General features: G+C 41.9%; 1 protein-coding gene across 3 annotated transcripts in view; it reads right to left on the reverse strand.

Moving 5' to 3' along the window:
• HTR4 (5-hydroxytryptamine receptor 4) overlaps positions 1 to 25,786 on the reverse strand; it is a 730,224-nt gene that overhangs the window by 220,814 nt on the left and 483,624 nt on the right. For all 3 annotated transcript variants that reach the window (XM_082253259.1, XM_082253258.1, XM_082253260.1), the window contains one exon: positions 10,401 to 10,554. In XM_082253259.1, the coding sequence (XP_082109385.1) occupies positions 10,401 to 10,554 (154 nt within the window). The remainder of the gene's footprint in view (positions 1 to 10,400; positions 10,555 to 25,786) is intronic.

The following is a 25,786-nucleotide window of genomic DNA, read 5'->3' on the forward strand; positions in this document are numbered from 1 at the left end:
AACAATGAACAATGGACAGAAGTTGTTTCCACACTCCATCCAGATAAAAAAAAAAAGTTTTGTTTATACATGCATTTAGAATTAGGGCTACATGGACATATTTTTTTTTCAGGAAAACTCCTTGTGAAAAACTCCTTGTGAAAAAAAAATAAATAATAATAATTGCTCCTGCAGGAGACTACCTGGTGATTGTATAGGATTAGTCTCATTAGATTAGTCCTACATGACATCATTGTAGAAAAAAAAAACTATATGGGCCATTTTTTACTATTAATATATTGTCTTTTAGGTCTATGGGGTAGAACAAGAGAAAGGTATCACCAATATAGCTCCAGTTAGGTGACTAAACAGTGGCATTGTGTGATCATGCGATATCAGTGAGTAGTGCTATTGCAAATATCTTGTGTAGAGGCTCTGAAAATAATGTGACACAAGGAATGGAATTGATGGAATGTGATTTTAATCAGGAGAAAAACTTAATATGCGCATTGTAAACTGCAATTACTGAAAAAAACTACAAAAAAAAAAAAAAAAAACTAGCAGAGCAAGCGTTTATGGTTCATTACTCGTTTTTTCTCTCTTTTTTAATGAAGTTCACACCATTCAAATTCCTCACTGAGATGACAATTACTGAAGCATCTTAGTGTAGAAATAGGAGAAAATGCTTGGTCCTGTCAAACTTTTGCAGGGAGACCTTTCCTCTGATATTGTCTCATGATCTGTTCCAGCATCTACTTTACCGGCTTGTCCACAGTGCACACTATTCCACCCACTCTAGCATTTCTCTCATTAATTTACTGATCCTATTCTGTCACATTCCTTTCTCCTGCTATGTACACATCATAAGATCCTTTTATTAACTGCCCCAAAAACCATCTTGTAACTTAAAGCATATAAATGGGCAACATTTAAAATCATGCATGCATTTTCACATCGGATTTTAATTATTTCTAACCTACTCCTATGAATCGAAATGATCTTGAAGTTTGTAAACTTACTTTGTGAAGATCCCTACACATTTACTTCCTTTAATTCTGTGACATTATTCACTATGTCCTATGAGTAGGCACTGCTGGGTCACACATTTCACAGAGCCCGCCTTCTGAACTACAGAGGTGCTGAGAGGAGCAGTTTCAGAAGGTGGAGTCTGTAAAGAAATAATTGCTTGCAGGCAGCAGGGTACCATGGGATATGTAGTCCTTAGAAATTACCCACTTTGCCTCTTACACCTGTTTATCCCTTGTGAACCAGAGCAATTTTTACATTTCTGATATGTATCTGCAAAAACGTTGTCATTACTTAAGAGAACAATGTAATACATACAGTGCATTGTTCTTTTAAGGACAAACAAGGCTTTTTTTTTCATGAACTATTGTCTTTTCTTTTTCTCGCAAACCTTAGACGACTTAAAGTAACAAAACTAAACAAAAGGTGCTTTTTCTTTTTTTGAGCAGTGTTAGTATAAAAAAATAAAAATAAATAAAAATAGTTTTACTGCACAGAAAAATCATGTGTTTTATGTTTTAATTTTTCCTGTTTAACCACTTCAGCCCCAGGATGTTTACCCCCTTTCATGACCAGGCCCTTTTTTGCGATATGGGACTGCGTTACTTTAACTGAGTGATTTTTTTTAGTTTCTCCTCTGTGAGGGTCATATACAACAATAAAACTATACATAGAAATAAAAAAGTTTATTTGGAGATAGCTTTAAAGCTTCTCTGCCTGTGTTTAACCCTTTCCCTTCCAGCCATTGTGCATAAATGGCCGTACAGGTGCTTCCTGGATGCCGTAGGACATATATATAGACACAACCTCCTGCATCCACTGCAGGGCATGCTTTGCTCACTGTGTAATGATCACAGATCGGGGAACTGTGCAGATCAATTGGCCCTGTAACATGTGATTGCAGTGACCAATCACAGCGATCTTACCTTTAAACAAAGGCTGCATGATGCAGCTTTTGAGTAGTTTCCTCCCACACCAGTCACAATGTCAACAGACCAGTGTATACAATTAACAGTGTTCCTGATCACCATTACACCAGTCCCAGTTTCACCAGACCAGTGTAAGCCAGTAACAGTATGTCCATGCACACACAGGGGTTGATTTACTAAAACTGGAGAATGCAAAATCTGGTGCAGCTCTGCATAGGAACCATTTAGCTTCCAGTTTGACAAGAGATTTTGCACTCTCCAGTTTTTGTAAATCAGCCTCATAGGTGTTTAGAGGCAGAGGCATTTAGAGACAAAAAAAACACCACTGCCAGGAGCAGCAGTGTTTTGGCAGAAAGAACAATTGTCACGTGTAAACACAAGTTAGCGCTGGGCGTGTTTAGCGCTTACATATGAATTCATTTTATTGGTCAGAATAAATTAATATTCTGGCCAATAAAATGAATGAATGCCCAAGCGATTGATGCGCTTAAACGCGTTACATACGTTTACAAGCGACAATAGGTTTTTCTGCCAAAACGCTGCTACCAGGAGGAAAGGCATCTAAAAAGATGTCCAAACATCCAGTGAACGTGAAGCCATTGTGCAGATATGGTGTTGGTGTTACAATAGCAAAAATTAGAGAAGTTTGCAAGAGGCTGATTATTACACCGAACACAGCCTGTTGGACATTCCATTCGAAAATCACGGACATGGAGATATTTATAAGATTTTAGAGTCTGTCTAAGGGAATTGGTATCAATTCACCTATAAAAAAAAAGCATTTGTAAAGTTAAAAGTGAATCTACAGTCTTAGTGATTTTTACCTTAATGCATGCTCTGCATTAGGGAAAAAACCCTTCTGTGCTGCAGGATCCCCCAGCCCACCCTTATATGTACTATAGCCCACTCTCGATTCAGGGCTGTAAAGGAGAGCAGCAGCTCTCCCCCTCTCTCCTTCCTCACAGGGCAGATTACTAGCAGTGGGATCCATTGGCTCCTGCTGCTGTCTATCAAATTCTTTAATGAGGTAGCAGAGGTTGGGAGTCGGACCCAGCCACGCTGTCTGTGTCTATGAGTGCCCCCTTCATGAAGCTAGAAGGAAGCTGCTTCTTTGGGGCACTCGCCAAAGAGGTGAAGCCAGGAGCACGGATGGGGGAACCCAGAAGAGGCATTGCACACAGCAAATAAGTGTAACGTTTAATTTTTAAGAAAACGAAAAATAAGATTTACAATCACTTTAAATATGTATGTTGGATGAGAGGATCTGGTTTGCAATCAACATTTCAATTCATCCCAAAGGTGTTTTATAGGGTTGAGGTCAGGGCTGTGCAGGTAATTTGAGCTCCTCCACATCAAACTTACTGTTTTTATGGAACTGGCTTTGTGCACAAGAGCCTAGTCATGCTGGAACAAGAAAAGGACCCTCCTCAAAAACTGTTGCCACAAATGGAAGTGGTAAAAATATATTTGTGTTGTATCATTAACAGTATTGTTCACTGAAAACTCATGAACTCAATGAAGTGAAAGGATGATGCGAAGGGAAAATTTGGACCCCCTACTTCTTTTATAAGGATCGGACCATACTAGCTTCCCAACCATAGACTGGAGTGAGACTTTGCGACAATTAGCTCAATCCTTAGATGTGCAAGGTTTCTCGGGGTTCCAGGCCAGCGGGATGAGTGGGTTTCTTCTTCTACACACATGTCTGCTACACACCGGACTGTGGGAGAATAGCCAGGAGGGCTAGTGAAAGGGGCAGCTGCAGCCAGGTGGGCTGGTAATGCCTGAAAAGGTGGTGCTGGGATTAGTAGCCTCAAAAAGACAGCTGGAGACTAATACTTTTCTACACATCAAAGGGGCCCACGGTCCCTGCCTGTAAAGGGCCTTACTGGATCTGGCTGAATGCCTTGTCAGATCCCCAAAACAGTGTTTCAGCTGGGTCTGAGTGTTCTGCAAGCAAGTTATGTGCTGGAGGAAGATGAGGAGTGTATATAGCTTTATATAGGAAAGTTGTCCCTTAAAATTGTTCTTGAAGTCAAGTGGGCACCCCATAAAACCTCTATCTCCATCCAAGTTTAATACCCCTAATCAACAAAACAACACAAAGTTGCTGGACTGTTTCCTGACTCTTGCGTGCTGTTAAAATGCAGTGTGCCGGGCTGTGCATGGTGGGGGATCCCTATTTACCAGCGGCTCCTACGGGGGTAGCGCTACACTTATATTGGGGGAAAAAAAATCAGAAACTGTATGAGGAAACAGTATATCCCAGTGGTGTGTACAAGAAGCCCTGCTGCATACACATATTACATATGGTCTACACTGGAGCCCAATGTCTATTAAGTATTTATATTTGCCTTTATGTTTATGTGTGCAATATCTGTTTTCGCAACGTAATCTGTAATATGTCTGTGTTGAAAGGACATGATATGCTGCTTCTTCGAAATAAAGAATAAAAAATAAAAAAATAATAATGAGGAAGGGTGCCTATATACAGTGTATTCATAAAGTAGCCAGACCCCCTTCATTTTTTAATTTTTTTTTTTTTTTGCAGCCTGATACTACAGGTATTTAAATTTATTTTTTCTCATTAATTTACACTCAGCAGCCCATAATTACAAAGGGAAAACAGAATTTTAGAAATGCCTTTGAATAGCACTGTACTTTTGGCCGTAAAGAATATAACTATTATAATGTAACCAGAGCTCTTGCTTTAAAGCCTGATGACCTACCGAGCATACACAGTCCTCAACACCAAATGTAAATTGAAGAAAATGGAGGTTTATATCATACAACAATGCATTTCTCAGTTACAAAATGGGATATTATTGCTAAAGCGACCATTTAATTAATAAAATAGCTATCTGCTTAAAAATGGAAATTGCCTGTCACAGGTATATTCAAATCTTTTAATGCATCACAAAAAAACGAACAGGTAATAAATTCAATTTAATTAGTTCTATGTGATTCTTCTTGTGAATAAAACTTCAGGGATGAGTAAGAGGGGAAGTAACGTTCTAGGGAACATTCTGCTAGGCTTGCTGCACTCCCTTTAGCCCTGTTAATAATAATCCTCCTGATTCTCTCCCTTTGTTCCCACTGTCAATCACACAGATCCAAGTGTTTGCCTAGACTATGATAGTAGAGAAGGCTTTGATTTTGCCTTTAACATCCTGGTTCTGGTTCATTTCAATGACTCATTCTTATAAGTATCAGCAGTTGAATGCATTTCTAAAATTAATTTAATGCTTATCTGACAATTTAAACGTGCAGTATTTATAGAAGGAGCATAGAACAAAGTGTAAGGAAACTGTTAAACCAATGTGCTATCAGTGGAGTGACTCAGAGTTCTTGGCCTCGATTTATAATTGTCAATATTTTGGATAAAATTACTTTCTGTAAAGGGATTAGCAGTAACTTGAAAACATTTAAATTAACAAAAAAGCTACTGCATGATTATTGTCAAATAATATCATGGCTTTGAAGAAGAGGAGGAAGAATTTTGTTATTTCAGGTGTAAGCTATTATAATCGCTTGATAGTAAAGCTTGGATACACACTATCCAACTTTTGTTGGTAGATTCCCTTCAGATTTACCTTTTCTATGTAGTGCAAGGGCCTGCCAGATTGCATACAAATTGAAAGTGTTTAGGTTTGACCTCATATTATATGGTTTTGGTAAGTCTAAAGGAAAAAGTCTTCAGAAAATCTTATAGTGTGTATGGCCCATTAGCATTTCTGCCCTGTGGTGCTACAGTCATTGCTTCAAGTTCCAGCCAAGGCACTACCTGCATGGAGTTTGAATGTTCTCCCTTTTTCTGTGGGCACTCTGACTTCCTGCCAAAAAAACAAAACAAAAATGCCTAGCTCACTTTCCAACCAGCCTTCAAAAAACCAGTTTGTTGCAGGCTGGCTGGTAAGTGAGCTGGTAATTTTTTTTAATGTATTGCCCTTCTATGTGCTCCTTGCTGTAAAGGCCAGTTGAAGGTTAGGGTGGTTGCTTTTTGTTTGCACTCTGATTTCCTCCAACACTCAAAACATATGCTGGTAGGTTCATTGGTGCCTGTCTAAATTAGCCATAGTATATGGCTGGTCTGCCTCTAGTGTGACATATGGCTGCATAGAATAAGGAGGATGGCAATGCTTTTCAGAAGCTCTCATTCTCCAGACTCCATGCCACTATCCGTCTTCTGTTTACACTGTGGACAATTAGGGTGCATGCTAATGTTTGTAGCCCTGACCCCTTTCTCTTGTAATCTTGTTTAAAACATCAGTCCACCCAAACTAATTCTGTACCACTTTTCTCAGATGCTGGTGAGTAAAACTACTAAATGCTTTCAAAATGTCTCTTAGGGCCTTGATTTCTTTGCTTGAGCTTCCACATCTGCACCACTGCTACAGTAATTACAAGGGGTGCAATCTCTCTTCTGGAAGCAGGTATGGCCCAAGGGGGAGGACCCAAGGAGGATAGGAACACACATGGTAACACCGAAAGGCCAGTAGATGGTTTAGCAGAGCCTTTAGCTACAATTTTATTCTTGATTGGTCTAACTATGTGGTTCAGTCAATCCATTGATCTACAAATTACGCATTCCCACTGCAAGCCTGATTTCAAATAGGTGAGAGTGAGAAACAGGAGCTTGGTTGACATGTAGCTGCCTTGGAAATAGTCTACAAATGATTAAGCATCTGAAGTAGGATTACCTTGGACCTCCATGGGATGGGGGATCTTTTCCTCTAGGAAGATTTCCAATCATTGGTGAGACCACAAAGATGCAGTCCCAACTGTGAAAAGAGGCACCGTGCACACTCCATTTACCCAGCTCTTCTAAATGCCTTTCTCCTAGCTGGAGAAAATCAGTGCCAAAACGCGCCTAAAGCTGCATTTTTGTAAATGTGCTAAGGTGCTTTTAGGCATATCAAGTGCTTGGGAGTTCATGAATTTCATTGGCAAGAATATTAATTTATTCTGGCCATTGAAAGTATTCAACATATAATCACTTGACGCTCCTAGCATTAATGCATTATATGCGTTTGGGCAGTTTTTAGCAGCAAAGCTCTCCTCTTCTGAGCACGCTGGTTCTGAGTATTTTTTTTCTGCCTCTAAATGCCCCTGCTTCTAAACTCCTGTAAATGCCTCTGTGTGCATGGACACATAGGCTAACATAGATAAGCTTTGAGAGGCAGAAAAAAAACATCAAACACCCTTAAAAGTGGTATTTTTGACGCCCAGTGTGCATGAGGCCAAGTGTAGGAAAGTGATGCTCAGATAGTTGTATATTTATATATATATATATATATATATATATATACACAGTACACACAAATATCAAAGAACTTGAAATACTTGTGAAAGTTGTTTACATTTTTGAATTTTAAAATGTGTAGTATAGCAAGTGTATTATTGTGTATATGTAACTCATATTTTTTCAACTTAGAAAGAGTGTGCAATAGCCAGAACCATTCAGCATTACTGAACTTGATTCTACAATATGTAACAATCCTCCCACAATCATTTACTGGATCAGATGGAAGGAAGTAGGAAGTCTTTCACAATAAAAAACAAGTAATCCTAAAGTGTATGTAAACCCTGACAATTAACTTCTCTTATTTTACCAACAAACTAATTGTTAGATTTGTTTTTTTTCCCTGTCATACACTGTATTGCATACCTCAAAGCTAAATTTTATTTTAGTTTTCCATAGAATGGGGTTGGGTTAGAGCTGTGTAAATTGTTGGCTCTATATGAATACCTATAATAAATAAACACCTAAAGTATTTTTTTAATTGTTCTGACCACACAAAGCTTATGAGTGGTGAACCCAAACTTGTTGATATGGGTTGTCAGTTCACAGACAGTGTCATGAGTGTTACAGATGGGAGTCCATTCCCAAAGGGAGGCAGACTGGCTAACCAGGAATTGGTTTTAAAAGCTGGGGAAGGCAGTGGCAAAATCCATGGAGAAAACACAGTAAGCTCATTTGTGAAGGTGACAGTCCTAAGAAGGGCCAAGGCCAGGTAAAAAGGAGCTGTCTTGTCCTCACCAGAGCTCTTGATTACGGAGAAGGGTTTGACTGCTGATGGCCCTGAGGTTGCTGCCCTCTGACTCACTCGAGAAGGCAGACTACTGGAGACTGAGCACAATTAGGCAGGGATGAGTCTCTTGTAGCACAGGAATCCTGGTACCTCAGAACAAAAGTAGGGTCTAGACAGGAGTCAGAGGATCACTGGAGCAGAACACAGTCAGGAGAGCACAGGGTTACGGGGACAGGGTTGAGGCTGGAATGCACAGGGACACACTAGAAAACTGGAAGCAGGTTAGTGCTCATGTGAACTCACAAGGTCACAGTAGGCAGGCTGAAATGCTTTGGGTTACATGATGCTATTGGATGACAGTTGCAAGCTGGAGTGCACAGGATCACACTGGAGCAAGTTGTAGGCAGGGGTGCATGGGATCACTGAAGTAGGGAGAAAACTGGAGTGCACAGGGTCACACTAGAGTAGATTACAGACAGAAAGACACAGAAAACACTGGGGACTGCTGGAGGCACACAAAAAGCTGGGTACAGGCTGAACAGACACTGGAAACATTGGAGGCCATAGAGATAACACTGGAATGCACTGGTAAACACTACAGAAGTCACATAGGAACACAGGTGGTCCAGCTGCTAGTGTGTGAATGTGCTGTTTTGAATGCTGAACAATCAGCATGCTAGCCCCCTAAGATAGCATCCCATCCTTGATTGACCGCAGTGCCAGTGGAAGCACAAAAACAGTAGCTGCACACTTAGGGCAAAACTAGGTGCTGGAACATGAATCGGGTGCATGTGACAGTGTTGGATACTTGGTGGCATGGTAGCTGCCCCCTCCTCCCCCATTGCAATCAATGTAGGTCAAAATATCCTCTTTAGTATTTGTGCAAGTCCTAATTTTATAAAAGTATACTTGTTTTTTTTTTTTATCCAATGTGAGGTAGATCTTAAAAAATGTTGAGGTTTAATGTTCGACATTTATAAAAGTATGTCTACCTTATCTTTCTAAGTTACTTCTTCTACTTTAGATGCTTGTCAGTTCTGCGTCTTCTTTGTTTCAAGAATGCTTCACCGAATTGTCAATTTTAATATTAAATATCCTGCCTCAGGCTTTTCATTGTATTTGAGTAGCTACAGGTTGGCACATTTTGTTTTTGAGATTATTTCAATTTATGGTCATTTTGTGGTAACCTATATTATGGTTTAGATCAGGCATGTCCAACCTGTGGCCCGGGGGCCACATGCGGCCCAGAACCCCAGGCAATGCGGCCCACTGCCCCCTGACAATTTTTTTTTTTTTTTGCTGGGGAGGAAGGAAGTCGGGTCTGGGTCATGGCCACAGCGGCTTCCAACTAACAGTAGGCAGAGGTTGCCTCGGAGGGGAGGCGAGCATGTGTAGTGTTTCTGACTCCTACCAAGATGACCACTTCTTCAAATCACTGAAGTGGTGATGGTGGTTAGAGTGTTCCTTTAATATCTCTCAGAAGAAGTAAACCTCTGTATACTGATTCCATTTCATTTGATCATCCTCTAGTTATGTTAAATTAGTGCGGGGGGGTGTGGCGGCGCGGGAAGGGCGTGGCAGCATTTTATTACTTATATACCTTAACTATAGTATATATTTTATATGCGGCCCAAGAAAATTTCTCTACACTCAATGTGGCCCAGAGAAGCCAAAAGGTTGGACACCCATGGTTTAGATGCTTTTCATTAAAAGCCTTTAATATACAGATTCATTTACAGTTATGTGCTCACAAGGGAGAAATTGCATGCTAGGAAGGACTGTGTATTTTCTCTACTGTCCTCAAATGCATGACACCATTACTGATGAAGCATGGTGATGCGATTCTGCTACACATGCAACACTGTGGTCAATAAAACATACAGATGGGAGCTAAAGAAGTTCTCTATAGAAACAATAATATAGCCATTCACCCCTGCCCCATCTCAACCACCATTTCTATGTACATGACATTACCTGCTTATTCTTACACCTGTATTTTGTTGAAACTTAAAAAAAGTTTGCAAACAAAAAATAACAAAATGTGCTTGCACTTTTATTTTAACTTAATGGGTATCTTTATTAAGGTACAGTATGTTCAGAGTATTAGGATGATTTTATTTTGTTTTCTTTGTATTTGTGTGTGCATGTATTGGAACATTGTGTACTATCACCAGAAATGCTTATTTTATTTTTTTTTCTGTAAAAAATAAATAAAAAAAAAGCAAATTAATGAGGCAATGTTTAAAATACAGAACTATTTTTAAGAACAAGAACAGGCCCGCGATAGTTGAAAGAAGCTTCTGTAACTCTCAGGAGCCATGTATAAGTGCATTGCATCTTTACAATCCATTGTAATTACAGACCACTTTAAAATATCTAAACTCACATTATGTTCAACTTTACTCATTGCATAGACAACTGTTTATTAACTCACCAAGTCCAGAATGCCTATGCTGTTCCATCCTTGCATAATTGGGAGGAATGATATAAATGTTGGGATAATCCAACAGCCACCAAGCATCAACGCTATCCTCAGTGGGGTCATTTTGTTCCTGTAAACCAGAGGCTGGCAGCAGATAGCATAGTATCTTGAAAAGCAAAAATAAAAGAAGAATATAAACTTCTGATCTGTATTTCGCCCACATACACATTTACAGCTGATTCTTAGAAAATAAGCTACAAATCTGTGTAGAAGAAAACAGTTATTCAAGATTTCACACATATTTTTTTTCCTTGAACTAGTACTTTTTTTGCAACCCTAAACGCACATAGGGATAAAAAGTCATGATTTTAAAAGGGACAACTGTTCAAATGTATTGAGAAGTCTAAAGGTACCCAGAAATGCAGAAAAGCAATTATAATAAAACAGAACCTATTACCTTTTTAGGGGAAGCTAATGATATTTTATGTTGCCCCTTTTTTTAATATTTTTATGTTTATAAATGTTTAATTAAATGTTTTCTAAAAACAATTTTTTATAGCTCTTGCTGTCAATATCTCTGCGAACTGAGCAATAATGAATGTTTTAAAAAATACAGTAATAAAAGATAATAAAAATAATATTAAAATGTAAATGTTACAAATATAATTAATAAAATGTTCAAATTTTTGTCCATTTGTCAAAATATAATAAAAATTAGAGCAGGGGATTTATAAAACATAGTTCTATTATTATTTAATTAATATTGTTATAAATAAAAGCCTTAGATATCCTAAAGAAACAAAGGACATATTAGGGTAGGAAAATTAGTTATAGATCTATTGCTAATTTACCAGGTACATATTGACTAGAGATGGCCTTGCGGTTCGCCCGGCGGTCGGTTTGCGGCGAATTTTGCTAGTTCGCTACCCACCAAATTTTCGGACACATGGCGTCGTTCGTGGCGGCCATATTTTTTTTACATTGGGGAGAACTTTGACCCGTGACACAGCCGTCAGGTGGAACGGGACAGCCAATTGAAACATTCCAGCACATGGACAGTCCCCCCTACCCTATAAATAGACCCGATCTGGCGGCCATTTCACATTCCGCTTTCTGTCAGTGTAGGGAGAGGTCTGCTGTGCTTGTTAGGGAGAGTTTGCTAGACACATATAGCATTGTGAAGATCCACAAATGTCCTTTCCAGGGCTGGAATTTTTCGGTATAGGTCTACTAGTATCTTTTGAGCTTAGGGAGAGGTATCCAGTGGTTGATTTAGGGGCAGTTAGAGATCGGCTGCAGTCACACAGAAATCGCCTTGTCAATGTCCACAAATGTCATTTAGAATGCTCCAATGTTGTTATAGGGTCTATTACTGTCTCTTTACTATAGGGCCAGGTATCCTGTAGTTGCTTTAGGGGCAGTTAGAGATCGGCTGCAGTCACACAGAAATCGCTTTTTCAATGTCCACAAAAGTCATTTAAAATGCTCCAATGTTGTTATAGGGTCTATTACAGTCTCTTTACTATAGGGGCAGGTATCCAGTGGTTGCTTTAGGGGCAGTTAGAGATCAGCTGCAGTCACACACGAATTGCTCTGGTAATGTCCACAAAAGTCATGTAAAGGGCTGCAAATTTTTTGGTATTGCTGTGCAGTGCACTAAAAAGGGGGGTGGGGGGTGGGAGGGGGTTAATCCACAGTATAATATACTTTGTAGAAAGCATATTATAGTGGATTAGTACTATTATTGTGCACTGTGCAGCATTGTGACAGGTGTGGTGGTGAGACTGAGCGTTTCTGCAGCAACACTACACACAGTGACAAAAGCACTTATAATGTATTATAACTGGTGTAATAGACCAATTGCCCCCCCCCCCATGCCACATATTGAAGTGGGGTGTTATCTGAGTAAACTTTTTCAAGTGTATTTGTGTCATGACACAATATTGCCTAGTTTGCTGAGTGAAGTCCGGTACACACAGCGCCTAACTCACTGGCCAATTTTTTGAACTGGTGTGCTACACCAATGCTCCCCCCCAATGCCACATATTAAAGTGGGATGTTATCTGAGTAAACTTTTTCAAGTATATTTGTGTCATGCAACAATATTGCCTAGTTTGCTGAGTGAAGTCTGGTACACACAGCGCCTAATTCACTGGCCAATTTTTTGAACTGGTGTGCTACACCAATGCTCCCCCCCCCCCCAATGCCACATATTGAAGAGGGGTGTTCTCTGAGTAAGCTTTTTCAAGTGTATTTGTGTCATGCAAAAATATTGCCTAGTTTGCTGAGTGAAGTGTGGTACACACAGAGCCTAACTCACTGGCCAATTTTTTGAACTGGTGTGCTAAACCAATGCTCCCCCCAATGCCACATATTGAAGTGGGGTGTTATTTAACAGTATACATTTCTAAGAGTGTATTTTAGTCCTGCAAAAATGTGGCCTCTCGCTGTGTAAACAGTGCTACACACAGTAACAACATTTACTGGCCAATTATATGTAGAACTGGTGTAATAAACCTGTGCCCCCCCCCAATGCCACATATTGAATTGAGGTGTTATTTAACAGTATACTTTTCTAAGATTGTATTTTAGTCCTGCAAACATTTGGCCTCTTTTGCTGTGTTAACTCTGCTACACACAGTGACAACAGTTACTGGCCAATTATTTGTAGAACTGGCGGACTGACGGACGGGCAGATAGGGAGGAGAGGCAGGCAGAACTTGCAATGCAGAAGAGGTAGAAAGCAGACTGCAAATGTATCAGGAGCGAGCCATCAACCATGTACAGTCACATCTGGTGCTCCCAGGACGCCGGCACATGGCTCCGCAGTGTGGGCTTTTATTAATGTGTCCGTTGCTGACACCAGTGTTGCCATCTGCAGCCTTTGCAGTCAACGCATAAGTCGCAGTAAGCCCAACACTCACCTAGGGACAACCACCTTAAGAAGGCACCTGAAATCCCATCACCAAGCCCAGTGGGAGCAAAACTGTCAGAACCCACAAAGCCACACTCCATGCTCTTACCGTCCAGTCTCTTCTCCTTCTCCTGTCTCCTTACAGTTGTCCAACACTCCACCTTCCATGATGCCATCGTCACATTTTTCTGGAAAAAGGCAGGCTTCTGTGGCTCAAATGTTGGAGCGTAAAAAAAGGTGTCAGTTCAACCCATGTGAGCTCATGTTTGCGGCCTAAACAGCCCGCCACCAACTTGTGTATACTGTGAACGCCTACTGTACCTCTAGCCATCATATACTACGTTCTTTGCTGTCAGTTCAACCCATGTGAACTCATGTTTGCAGCCTAAACAGCCCGCCACCAACTTGTGTATACAGTGAACACCTACTGTACCTCTAGCAATCATATACTACGTTCTTTGCTGTCAATTCAACCCATGTGAGCTCATGTTTGCAGCCTAAACAGCCCGCCACCAACTTGTGTATACTGTGAACGCCTACTGTACCTCTAGCCATCATATACTACGTTCTTTGCTGTCAGTTCAACCCATGTGAGCTCATGTTTACGGCCTAAACAGCCCGCCACTAACTTGTGTATACAGTGAACGCCTACTGTACCTCTAGCAATCATATACTACGTTCTTTGCTGTCAATTCAACCCATGTGAGCTCATTTTTGCGGCCTAAACAGCCCGCCACCTACTTGTGTATACTGTGAACGCCAACTGTACCTCTAGCAATCATATACTACATTCTTTGCTGTCAGTTCAACCCATGTGAGCTCATGTTTGCCGTCTAAACAGCCCGTCACCTACTTGTGTATACTGTGAACGCCTACTGTACCTCTAGCCATCATATACTATGTTCTTTACTGTCAGTTCAACCCATGTGAGCGCATGTTTGCGGCCCAAACAGCCCGCCACCAACTTGTGTATACAGTGAACGCCTACTGTACCTCTAGCAATCATATACTACGTTCCTTGCTGTCAGTTCAACCCATGTAAGCTCATTTTTGCGGCCTAAACAGCCCGCCACCTACTTGTGTATACTGTGAACGCCTACTGTACCTCTAGCAATCATATACTACGTTCTTTGCTGTCAGTTCAACCCATGTGAGCTAATTTTTGCGGCCTAAACAGCCCGCCACCTACTTGTGTATACTGTGAACGCCTACTGTACCTCTAGCCATCATATACTATGTTCTTTACTGTCAGTTCAACCCATGTGAGCGCATGTTTGCGGCCCAAACAGCCCACCACCAACTTGTGTATACAGTGAACGCCTACTGTACCTCTAACCTCTAGCCATCATATACTATGTTCTTTACTGTCAGTTCAACCCATGTGAGCGCATGTTTGCGGCCCAAACAGCCTGCCACCAACTTGTGTATACAGTGAACGCCTACTGTACCTCTAGCAATCATGTACTATGTTCTTTGCTGTCAGTTCAACCCATGTGAGCTTATTTTTGCGGCCTAAACAGCCCACCACCTACTTGTGTATACTGTAAACACCTACTGTACCTCAAGCCATCATATACTACGTTTTTTGCTGTCAGTTCAACCCATGTGAGCTGATGTTTGCGGCCTAAACAGCCCGCCACCTACTTGTGTATACTGTAAACACCTACTGTACCTCAAGCCATCATATACTACGTTTTTTGCTGTCAGTTCAACCCATGTGAGCTCATTTTTGCGGCCTAAACAGCCCGCCACCAACTTGTGTATACAGTGAACGCCTACTGTACCTCTAGCAATCATATACTATGTTCTTTGCTGTCAGTTCAACCCATGTGAGCTCATTTTTGCGGCCTAAACAGCCCGCCACCAACTTGTGTATACAGTGAACGCTTACTGTACCTCTAGCAATCATATACTACGTTCTTTGCTGTCAGTTCAACCCATGTGAGCTAATTTTTGCAGCCTAAACAGCCTGCCACCTACTTGTGTATACTGAGAACGCCTACTGTACCTCTAGCAATCATATACTAGGTTCTTTGCTGTCAGTTCAACCCATGTGAGCTAATTTTTGCGGCCTAAACAGCCCGCCACCTACTTGTGTATACTGTGAACGCGTACTGTACCTCTAGCCATCATATACTATGTTCTTTACTGTCAGTTCAACCCGTGTGAGCGCATGTTTGCGGCCCAAACAGCCCACCACCAACTTGTGTATACAGTGAACGCCTACTGTACCTCTAGCAATCATATACTACGTTCTTTGGTGTCAGTTCAACCCATGTAAGCTCATTTTTGCGGCCTAAACAGCCCGCCACCTACTTGTGTATACTGTGAACGCCTACTGTACCTCTAGCAATCATATACTAGGTTCTTTGCTGTCAGTTCAACCCATATGAGCTGATGTTTGCGGCCTAAACAGCCCACCACCTACTTGTGTATACTGTAAACACCTACTGTACCTCAAGCCATCATATACTACGTTTTTTGCTGTCAGTTCAACCCATGTGAGCTCATTTTTGCGGCCTAAACAGCCCGCCACCTACTTGTGTATACTGTGAATGCCTACTGTACCTCTAGCAATCATATATTACGTTCTTTGCTGTCAGTTCAACCCATGTGAGCTCATTTTTGCGGCCTAAACAGCCCGCCACCTACTTGTGTATACTGTGAACGCCTACTGTACCTCTAGCCATCATATACTATGTTCTTTGCTGTCAGTTCAACCCATGTGAGCTAATTTTTGCGGCCTATACAGCCCGCCACCAACTTGTGTATACTGTGAACGCCTACTGCACCTCTAGCCATCATATACTACGTTCTTTGCTGTCAGTTCAAACCATGTGAGCTAATTTTTGGAGCCTATCTGAGTATACTTTTACAAGTGTATTTGTTTCCTGCAACAATATTGCCTCTTTTGCTGAGTTAAGTCTGATACACACAGTGCCAAACTCACTGGCCAATTTTTTGAACAACTGGTGTGATAATCCAGTGGCCCCCCCAATACCACATATTGACATGGGGTGTAATCTGACTATACTTTCACAAGTGTATTTGTGTCCTGCAACAATATTACCTCTTTTGCTGAGTGAAGTCTGATACACACAGTGCCAAACTCACTGGCCAATTTTTTGAACAACTGGTGTAATAAACCAGTGGCCCCCCAATACCACATATTGAAGTGGGGTGTTATCTGAGTATACTTTTACAAGTGTATTTGTGTCCTTCAACAATATTGCCTCTTTTGCTGTGTTAACTCTGATACAAACAGTGCCAAATTCACAGGCAAATTTTTTGAACAACTGGTGTGATAGACCAGTGACCCCCCAATAGCACATATTGAAGCTGGGTGTTATTTAACAGTATACTTTTCTAAGATTGTATTTTAGTCCTGCAAAAATTTGGCCTCTTTTGCTGTGTTAACTGTGCTACACACATTGACAACAGATACTGGCCAATTATTTGTAGAACTGGTGTGATAAACCTGTGGCCCCCCAATACCACAGATTGAAGTGGGGTGTTATCTATACAGACACATGGTCTAGCAAACACGGACAGGGAAGGTATATCACTTTTACTGCCCAGTGGGTGAACCTTCTGACGGCCGTTAAGCATGCAACCTGTGGCACCCGTGTAGATTTAGTTGTACCGCTACGGATTGCAAGCAGGCCTGCCTCTTCTTCTCCTCCTCCTCGGCTGACTCCTCCTCTTCCGCTGCTACTGTCTCTTCTCCTGCGCCGCGCAAGATCCCCAGAACCTATTCCACATGCCAGGTGAGACGTTGCCATGCTGTGCTGTGTCTGTTGTGCCTGGAAGCCAAGAGCCACACTGGTCCTGCACTCCTTTCAGCTTTGCGTTCACAGGCAAATCAGTGGCTGACACCGCTGAATTTGTCAGTTGGTAAAGTGGTGTGCGACAACGGTGCCAATCTGCTGAGCGCACTGAAACAGGGCAAAATAACACATGTGCCATGCATGGCACACGTGCTGAACTTGGTGGTGCAGCGATTCATTGCCAAATAACCTTGGGTCCAGGACGTCTTGCGGCAGGCCAGGAAAATCTCGGGCCATTTCCGAAGATCTTACACAGCCATGGCTCACCTTGCTGAGATTCAACGGCGACACAACCTGCCCCTCAGGCGTCTTATTTGTGACTTCTTAACGCGATGGAACTCAACGTTGCATATGCTCGATAGGCTGCTCTAGCAGAAACGTGCAGTTAATGACTACCTGTTCGAACTCGGCGGCAGGACAGGTTCTGGGGAGCTTGGGTTTTTTTCACCTCGCCAGTGGCTGCTCATGCGGGACGCATACAGACTTCTGCGGCCATTCAATGAGATTGCCAAACTGGTCAGTCATGGCCAGGGCGCCATAAGTGACATCATACCTTACGCCTTCTTTCTGGAGCGTGCATTGCATTGTGTCATTGATCAAGCCGTCGAGGAGCAGGAGCAGGAAGATCAGAAAGTCGCAATGTTGAATGAATTCCCACGGGGTGCTACTCCATCTGAGACAAATCAACAGCAGGAGTCTGAAGAGGAGTCATATGAGGAGGCTGGTGCTAGGGGGGATGAGGTGCAGCAAGAAGAGCATGCTTTAAACCTTTCTGGGATCCCTGGTGTTATTCGTAGGGATGATCGAACTTTTGAAAAGTTCGGTTCGGCCAGAACATCCGAACTTCCCGAAAGTTCGGCCCGGACTTCAGAACCCCATTGAAATCAATGGGACCCGAACTTCGGTAATCAAAAAACACCATTTTTAAGCCCTAAAACCCAATAAATGCCCCTAAAAAGTGCCTAGGGTTCTGGGTCATGCCCCATTAACTATTAATCACACAAAAAAAAGTTCTTAAAAATTGTAATTTTTGATAAAAAAGCCAATTATTGAAAAAAAAAGAGAGATTTTTTGATTTTGACTTTGGATTTAGTATCTGGGGGGTCTAAAAAGTGTACATGTGAAGTTTCAGCTCTGTAGCATGTCCAGAACCATGAAAACAAATATATAATTTTTCAGTAGAACAGGGATGTGGGACCCTCCTTTTACACCTATATGATCTTTTTTTTTCTGGCTCTGGACATGCTACAGAGCTGAAACTTCACAGGTACACCTTTTAGACCCCCCCCCCCCAGACACAAAATCACACAAAAAAAGTTCTTAAAAATTGTCATTTTTGATAAAAAAGCCAATTATTGAAAAATTTAAAAAAAAAAGAGATTTTGGACTTTGGATTTCGTATCTGGGGGGTCTAAAAAGTGTACATGTGAAGTTTCAGCTCTGTAGCATGTCCAGAACCATAAAAAAAAAAGATTGTTTGTATCAGAAAACTTTCAGCACAGGAGGTTGGCTTCGCTGCTGTAACACCTTGCCGGTTTAATAGCAGGCATTTTTTTGGGTTCTTTGCAGTCAGGAAAAACATCTGAACTTGTGTATAGTGGTACTGTGCACAAGTTCAGATGTTTTGCCTGCCTCCAAAACCCCCCAAAAAATGCCAGCAAAAACACACCTGGGCATTTTTTTTTTTGACGCTAGCGTTTTTTTGGCATTTTTTGGGGTTCTTTTGAGGCAGGCAAAACATCTGAACTTGTGTATAGTGGTATATATACACACATAATTATATGTATATAGACACCTAGCCATATATAGGTGTGATAGTAGCAGAAATATATTACTGTAAATGATTTCATTAGCGCAAGCATATATTTCTGCTGCTATCACACCTATATATGTCTAGGGGTATATATACAGACATATATGTGTATATATACCCCCTATACACATGTTCAGATGTCATGTCTGACATCAAACATGTCCTCAAAAAAGCACTGGCAGTGGCAGCCCCTGCAGCATGAAAAATACTTGGCTGGTGAGAAGCCATATTCCTGTCCCGAAGCAACTCAGAGAAATGATCATTTCTCTATAGCGGTCACCCTGCTATGGAAGGGTTTTGTCACCCTTCCATAGCAGTCACTGTCAGTTAACCCTACACTACACTACGGTCCCTTTACACTTAACACTTTCCCTACAGAAACTAAATTTTTGAAGCTAACTTAAGTGTAAAGGAGCACTCTAACTACACTAGATATCCCATTCCTCACACTAAAAATAGCTTAATGACACTTTTAAAGTAAAATTAACAGAACTGCTTCCACTCTCTTCCATGTCCAGTATAACAATGCTAGGAATATGGCGGGGGCGATCTTATATACTGGGGGGCGTGTTCACTAATGATTGGTCTAGGGACCCCCTAGTCACTCCAATCACATTCCTAGCATTCTCCTGCCCCCTCAATTGACTTTTGCTAATGGTTCTGGTCCAATCACGGCTTTTAAAGCCCATTTCCTGAAGCATTGCATTTTGGTCGGTTCTGGTTGCCGAATTCCGAACTTTTTGGGCAAAAAGTTCTAAATTAGGCCGAACCTCGAACACCCAATGTTCGGGCCGAACCGATGGTGGACCCGAACCGTTCGATCATCCCTAGTTATTCGTGGATGGGGGCAGGGGGAGGAGAACGAGGACGACATTATCCTGGATGATGAGCTGGAAGCAGGCCACTATACCGCTTCCAGTTTAGTGGGAATGGGGGCCTACATGCTGCAGTGTTTTAAGGGGGACCCCCCTTTAAAACGCATAAAGGCCAAGGACCATGTACTGGGTGGCAATGTACTTAGACCCCCAGTACAAACACAAAATGGCGGAAATGTTACCACAATCACAGAGGGCGGTCAGAATGCAGCACTTCCAGGCCTTGCTGCGGGAAATGCTGCATTCTGCTTTTCCGTGCGCTGGCAGAGGAATTTCCAGTCACAGAGAGACAGTTGCGGGTAGCAATCCAACAGCGCTTGCAAGAAGAGGGCGGTTGGAAGATGTCTTGGTCACTTCAGATATGAGATCCTTCTTTCAGCTGAACCATCAACAGCTGTACTCCCGATCCAGCATGAGGGAACGCCTAGACCAACAGATGTCCGACTACATCGGGTTAACGGCCGATGAAAACGCTCTGAGGAGTGATGAACCCCTGGACTACTGGGTGGGCAGGCTTGACCTCTGGCCAGAGCTTGCACAATTTGCAATGTAAATGTTGGCTTGCCCCCCATCCAGTGTCCTGTCCGATAGGACGTTCAGCGCAGCAGGGGGGGGTCGGGACCAATAAGCGCACTCACCTATCTCATGACAGTGTAGACTACCTCACATTTATAAAAATGAATGAGGCATGGATCTCTGAGGAATTCAACACATGTGACCAGTAGACCAGGTTTCATCGAAATTCCTCCACCCACAACAATTCCTGGTCCTTGGCTTCGCTACATACAGCGGCATAAAAGGCATTTCATGTCCATTGAATGGCAAATTTTAGGGGACTTTCAGGGCCGACAATTATTTTTTCTGTGAATGCCTAATGTACCTCCAGCCACCAAATACTACGTTTTTTGCTGTCAGTTCAAACCATGTGAGCTAATTTTTGGAGCCTATACAGGCCGACACTTACGGTTCTGGGTACTGTTAATACCTACCATACCTCTAGCCATCAAAAACTAAGTTTTTTGCTGTCAGTTCAGCCCATGGAAGCTAATTTTTGGAGCCTATACAGGCCGACACTTACGGTTCTGTGTACTGTGAACACCTACCATACCTCTAGCCATCAAAAACTAAGTTTTTTGCTGTCAGTTCAAACCATGTGAGCTAATTTTTGCAGCCTATACAGGCCGACACTTACTTCTGTATACTGTGTGAATGCCTAATGTACCTTCAGCCACAGAATGCTATGTACTTAGCTGTCAGGTAAACCCATGTGGGCTAATGTTTGGGGCCTGGAATGGGCGACACTTACTTCTGTATCCTGTGAATGCCTAATGTACCTTCAGCCACAGAATACTACGTTCTTAGCTGTCAGGTAAACGCATGTGGGTTAATTTTTGGGGCCTGGAATGGCCGACACTTACTTCTTTATCCTGTGAATGCCTAATTTTTCAGACTGGAAATGAAAAACAATGGATCTGTAAAGGTTCCGCCAAATTGTGGAATGGATGCGGACCCATTTTACAGATGTGTGAATGGACCCTATATGTATTAGACAATGTATTTACCGGCTGCTATCAGTTCTGGCTGATTTATGAAAAAAAAATATATATTTTGCTGTAAAAAAAAAAAATAAAAAAAATTTAGGGCAACTTTTTCAATTGCAATACTTCTGTTATGACATTGTCCATGTGCTGGGACTATTTGTGCACAGCAGGTACGTCTTTTGTGCCTGCAAATATGACCTAAAGGTTTTTAAAGTTCTCCTCCCATTAAAGTCAATGGGGCCTGCCGTGAATTCGCGGTTCGCAGACTTTGGGAAAATTTGCGGCTTGCGTTCACGAAACCGCCCCAGCCGATGTTCGTCCATCACTATTTACCAAAACCATATAACAGAAGGACACACCATCTATCCAATTACTCTGTATCTAATCAGACAGGCCCTTGCATTACATCAAGAGTGTCCGTTGAGCTGCATGTGGCCCTATGGTGTTTAGCATGCAGCCTGGGCCCACCTGGAGGGACACTGGGGAAGCCAGGCAATGCACTCGTGGAGAAATTCTGGGAGTGCGGTGCAAGTGATGGGTAAAGGGTGTATGCTAATGAGGTCAGCTGGTAAACTCCTTCTTGTGTCCTACTGGTTCCCCTGTCTCTGTCTGTGTACCAGGGAATCTCTGAAGTGTTCTAAGAAATATAGCAATGGTGAAGGGCCCTGTTTTCAAAATCAAAGAAAGCTTTTATTTTTCTGCAACCAAGGTACATTAATGGTACATTGGTACATAGGAGAGCTGGATTTTAGAAATATAAAAAAAAGGTGAACTTTAAGAATTGTGCATATGTTAAAAAATAACCAGGTGGAAATAAATGGCTATGATTTTGAATGTAGTCCCCCTGGTAACAATGAGACTGCCTAGTCTCAGCACCGGAGGACACTTTTCCATTGAATTGGAGGAATATAGGATAAACAATGTAGAAAAAAATACCTATAAAGCAAAGTGTAAATGAACAAAAATGGTAAGTATTTGGAAGCCTAATACCTCCAAGTTATCTAAAACTAATGTGACAGATCACCAAAATCTGTTGGAAAACAACAAAACTAAATAGAATTGTAGTACATGTTCTAATCAAATAAATAAGTCATAGAACTGAGTTATATAGTGTATTCAGTGAAAAGTTGGTAATGCTGCTACAGCCATTGGACTAATTGCATATGCATTTCCAAATAAGAAATATCCTCTTAAATAGTGCTCCTGTTTAGATAAGCAGCCCAAATAATGAAAATCTCATCCAAGCCACAACCTCCACATCTCCTTTTCTCATCACCAACTTTTTTTAGTTTGATTTTAAAGATTTTTGTTTGATTCATGACATGAGTACCTTGGACACATTTGGATTCTCAGGTATCCATATTAATGACAAAACGAGGCCACTAGACCGCCTTGCTATCTCTTCTAGCCGTAAATTGGACTTTTACCCCATACCCACTAGTGGTAAACAATAGGATATCTTCCCAAAAGCTGTTGAACATGATTGTGTGACTCTAGCCAATTCTACAGATACCTTTCCCAAACATCACCTAAATCTCACTAAAACAGAAAGGGGGGAATGTGAAGATGACCCTTGTATTGTAATTAAAAGCTGAGACGAAGGGGGAGCTGTAGTCATACTTAAACCCACTGAACACATCAATGAGGCTTTACGGCAACTTTAAGATGAAGAAACTCACTCACGCCTATCCTCAGACCCCACCGAAACTTACAAGAAACGTTTGGAATTCATTGTTGGTAAAGCTGTTTCTGTAGGGATTTTGAACTATGCTAAGGCCAAGAAACTGATACCATCCCATCCTGTTGTACTTATCTTTCATTATCTTCCATAGACACACAAAACTGATTTTTCACACCAGGGTAGACCTATTGTGGTGAGCACTGGCTAACTGAGTGCGCCTCGTAGTAATCTCATGGATACTCTTTTACAACCTCTGGTCCCTCATATACCATCTAATCTATTTGACACCAAGAAAACCAGTGTTTGAGGACCTCCCCTGGAGTAAAGTTAGAAAGTGGTTGACTTGTGATGTTAGATCTCTCTATTCCAGTACACACCATCATTTAGGGACCGGGTTACAATCCCTTAAACATCAAATGGATCTCTACAGAGAATACTCCCCCAAACGTGGTTCATCCTGGAAGGAGTATCTTTTACATCATACCTATTTTTACATCATAACTTCTTTCTCTCTAATGAGACATGGTACATACAGAAACAGGGGGCCTCTATGGGCGCTAAATTCTCCCCTACCTATACTAATTTATACATGGGGTGGTTGGAAGAACAATATGTTTACAACTCATGTAACCAATATAGGAATTCCATCGTCACATACTTTCGATATATTGATGACCTATCTTTATTGTGTACTGCAACCTACCCACCATGGAATTTCTAAACTACTTAAACAACAATCCTTTAAATCTGAGGTCTACATCAGAGTAACATTATGGTAGAATCAATTACTTGGGTCCCACCTTGCCTGGTTCAGTTAGGGACAACACTGTGACAGTGTGTGTGTGTATAGAAAGCCCACCTCAAAAAAATACACGGTTGCATGCATTTAGTTTTCACTTTATACCTTATACTATTAGGGCAATTCCAAGAGGGCAATTCATTAGGGTCAGACGTAATTGTTCTGGTTTGACCGAACTTGATAGGGAAGCTGCCTCATTGGAACAGAGATTTTGTGAATGGGGCCACAAAAAACCTAGTGTTAAACAAGCTTGCTTAGATGCCAGGAATCTTAGCAGAAATATTCTACTGACAAATCAATCCCCTAAGCGAAATAGAAGCATTGACCTACCTTTTTTTCCACAAGATACAACTCACAATTTCAAGAAATAAAATGCATTATATGTAGACACCTTCCCATTCCGTATGGTGATGATAGTTATAGGGTGATACCAGGTCAGGGTATCAGGTATGTAGCCTGTAAGGGCCACACCACAGGCAACATGGTGTCCCCCAATCTTTACATCTCTAACCCACCAACACGTACATGGTTGAATACCGTATAGGTGTGAAGCCACGAGGATCTCACCTTGTCTGGTTTGGTTAGGGATATGAGTGTGACAGTATGTGCTTATACAAAGCCCACCTGAAAAAAACACTGTTGAATGCATCTAGTTGCCACTCCCTCATACTATTAAAACAATTCTAAGAGGGCAATTCATCTGAGTCAAATGTAATTGTTCTAGTTTGACTGACTTTATTTGGGAAGTTGTCTCATTGCAACATAGTGTCCCCCACTGTGACCCACCCTGCACACATGGATGGTCCCCTGGTTTGCAGCTGGAGCGGCAGGAAGGACAGCTGTGAGTACTAATCTCCTGGCATGGCTTTTCAGCTGATAGCCGCTTCTCCTCCTCTCCCTACAGTGGCTGTCAGCTGAAAAGCCATGTTGGGAGATCGTGTTCACAGCTGTCCCTCCTACCGTGCCAATCTCCAGCTTTTCCCTGTGTCCTCCTCCTCTGCCCCTCCTGTACTCCTCTGGCCCCCTGTCCACCTTCTTTGCCCCCCCTGTGTCCTCCTCTTCCTCCTCCACCCCCCCCCTTGTGCTCCTCCTGCCCCTCTCTGTGTCCTCCTCCTCCACCCCCCCTCGTCCCCCACAGCCGGCTTCCCTCCTCTCATCTCCCGCCAGCTGCGGCCCCTTCCTTTTCTGAATTTGACACAGTGAGTGATCGCTCCTGTGTCCGGTGTTAAATAAGCAGAGTAAACTATGCTTTAGTTTATGAATGAACAGGAGACTCTTTCTCCTCTCCATTCATGTTTAATGCTGAGGCTATAGAGAAAGGGACTGGGGAATCTTTGTCCTCAGTCCCTTTCTCTGTCTCAAAGGGGAAACCCCCTTTAAGCCATGCCCAATATTTAGCGCAATTTAGACCATGCCCAAATTTCACCACGGCACACTAAGCACGCCACTTTTTTTTGCCTGGGGCCCACTTTTTATCTTGCACACCAGTCTATTGATTTCATGATACGCCCCTGATACCACAGACAGGTAGAGGTGTGGAGCTGCCAAGTGTTCATGTTGCAGTCACTTGGGTGATCCCCATGCTGTCACCTAATGTTCTGGGTGATCCCCATGCTGTCACTTCATGTTCTAATGGTTTTCCTCAACTATCACACTACTGGTTAACTGCTAAACTAAATATCTTATATATGTGGTCACATGTACTGCTTGCAACATTCAGTACATAGGCAGGACAACCAGAAGATTGAGTGATAGAATGAGGGATCATTTCTGTGACATAAGAGCAAAATTCCGTCAAAAATACTAAACTGGCTAAACATTTTAATCTGTTCCATCACCAAAATGTACAATCCTATAGGGTAAAGATTGTACAGAAGGTAGACTGTCCTGCCCATGGTGGCAATCGGTTTTCCCTCCTTTGTAAGAGGGAGGTGTACTGGATATTTAA

This window comes from Pelophylax lessonae, assembly GCF_965119305.1.
Source record: "Pelophylax lessonae genome assembly, chromosome: 4".
Classification (NCBI taxonomy): domain Eukaryota; kingdom Metazoa; phylum Chordata; class Amphibia; order Anura; family Ranidae; genus Pelophylax; species Pelophylax lessonae.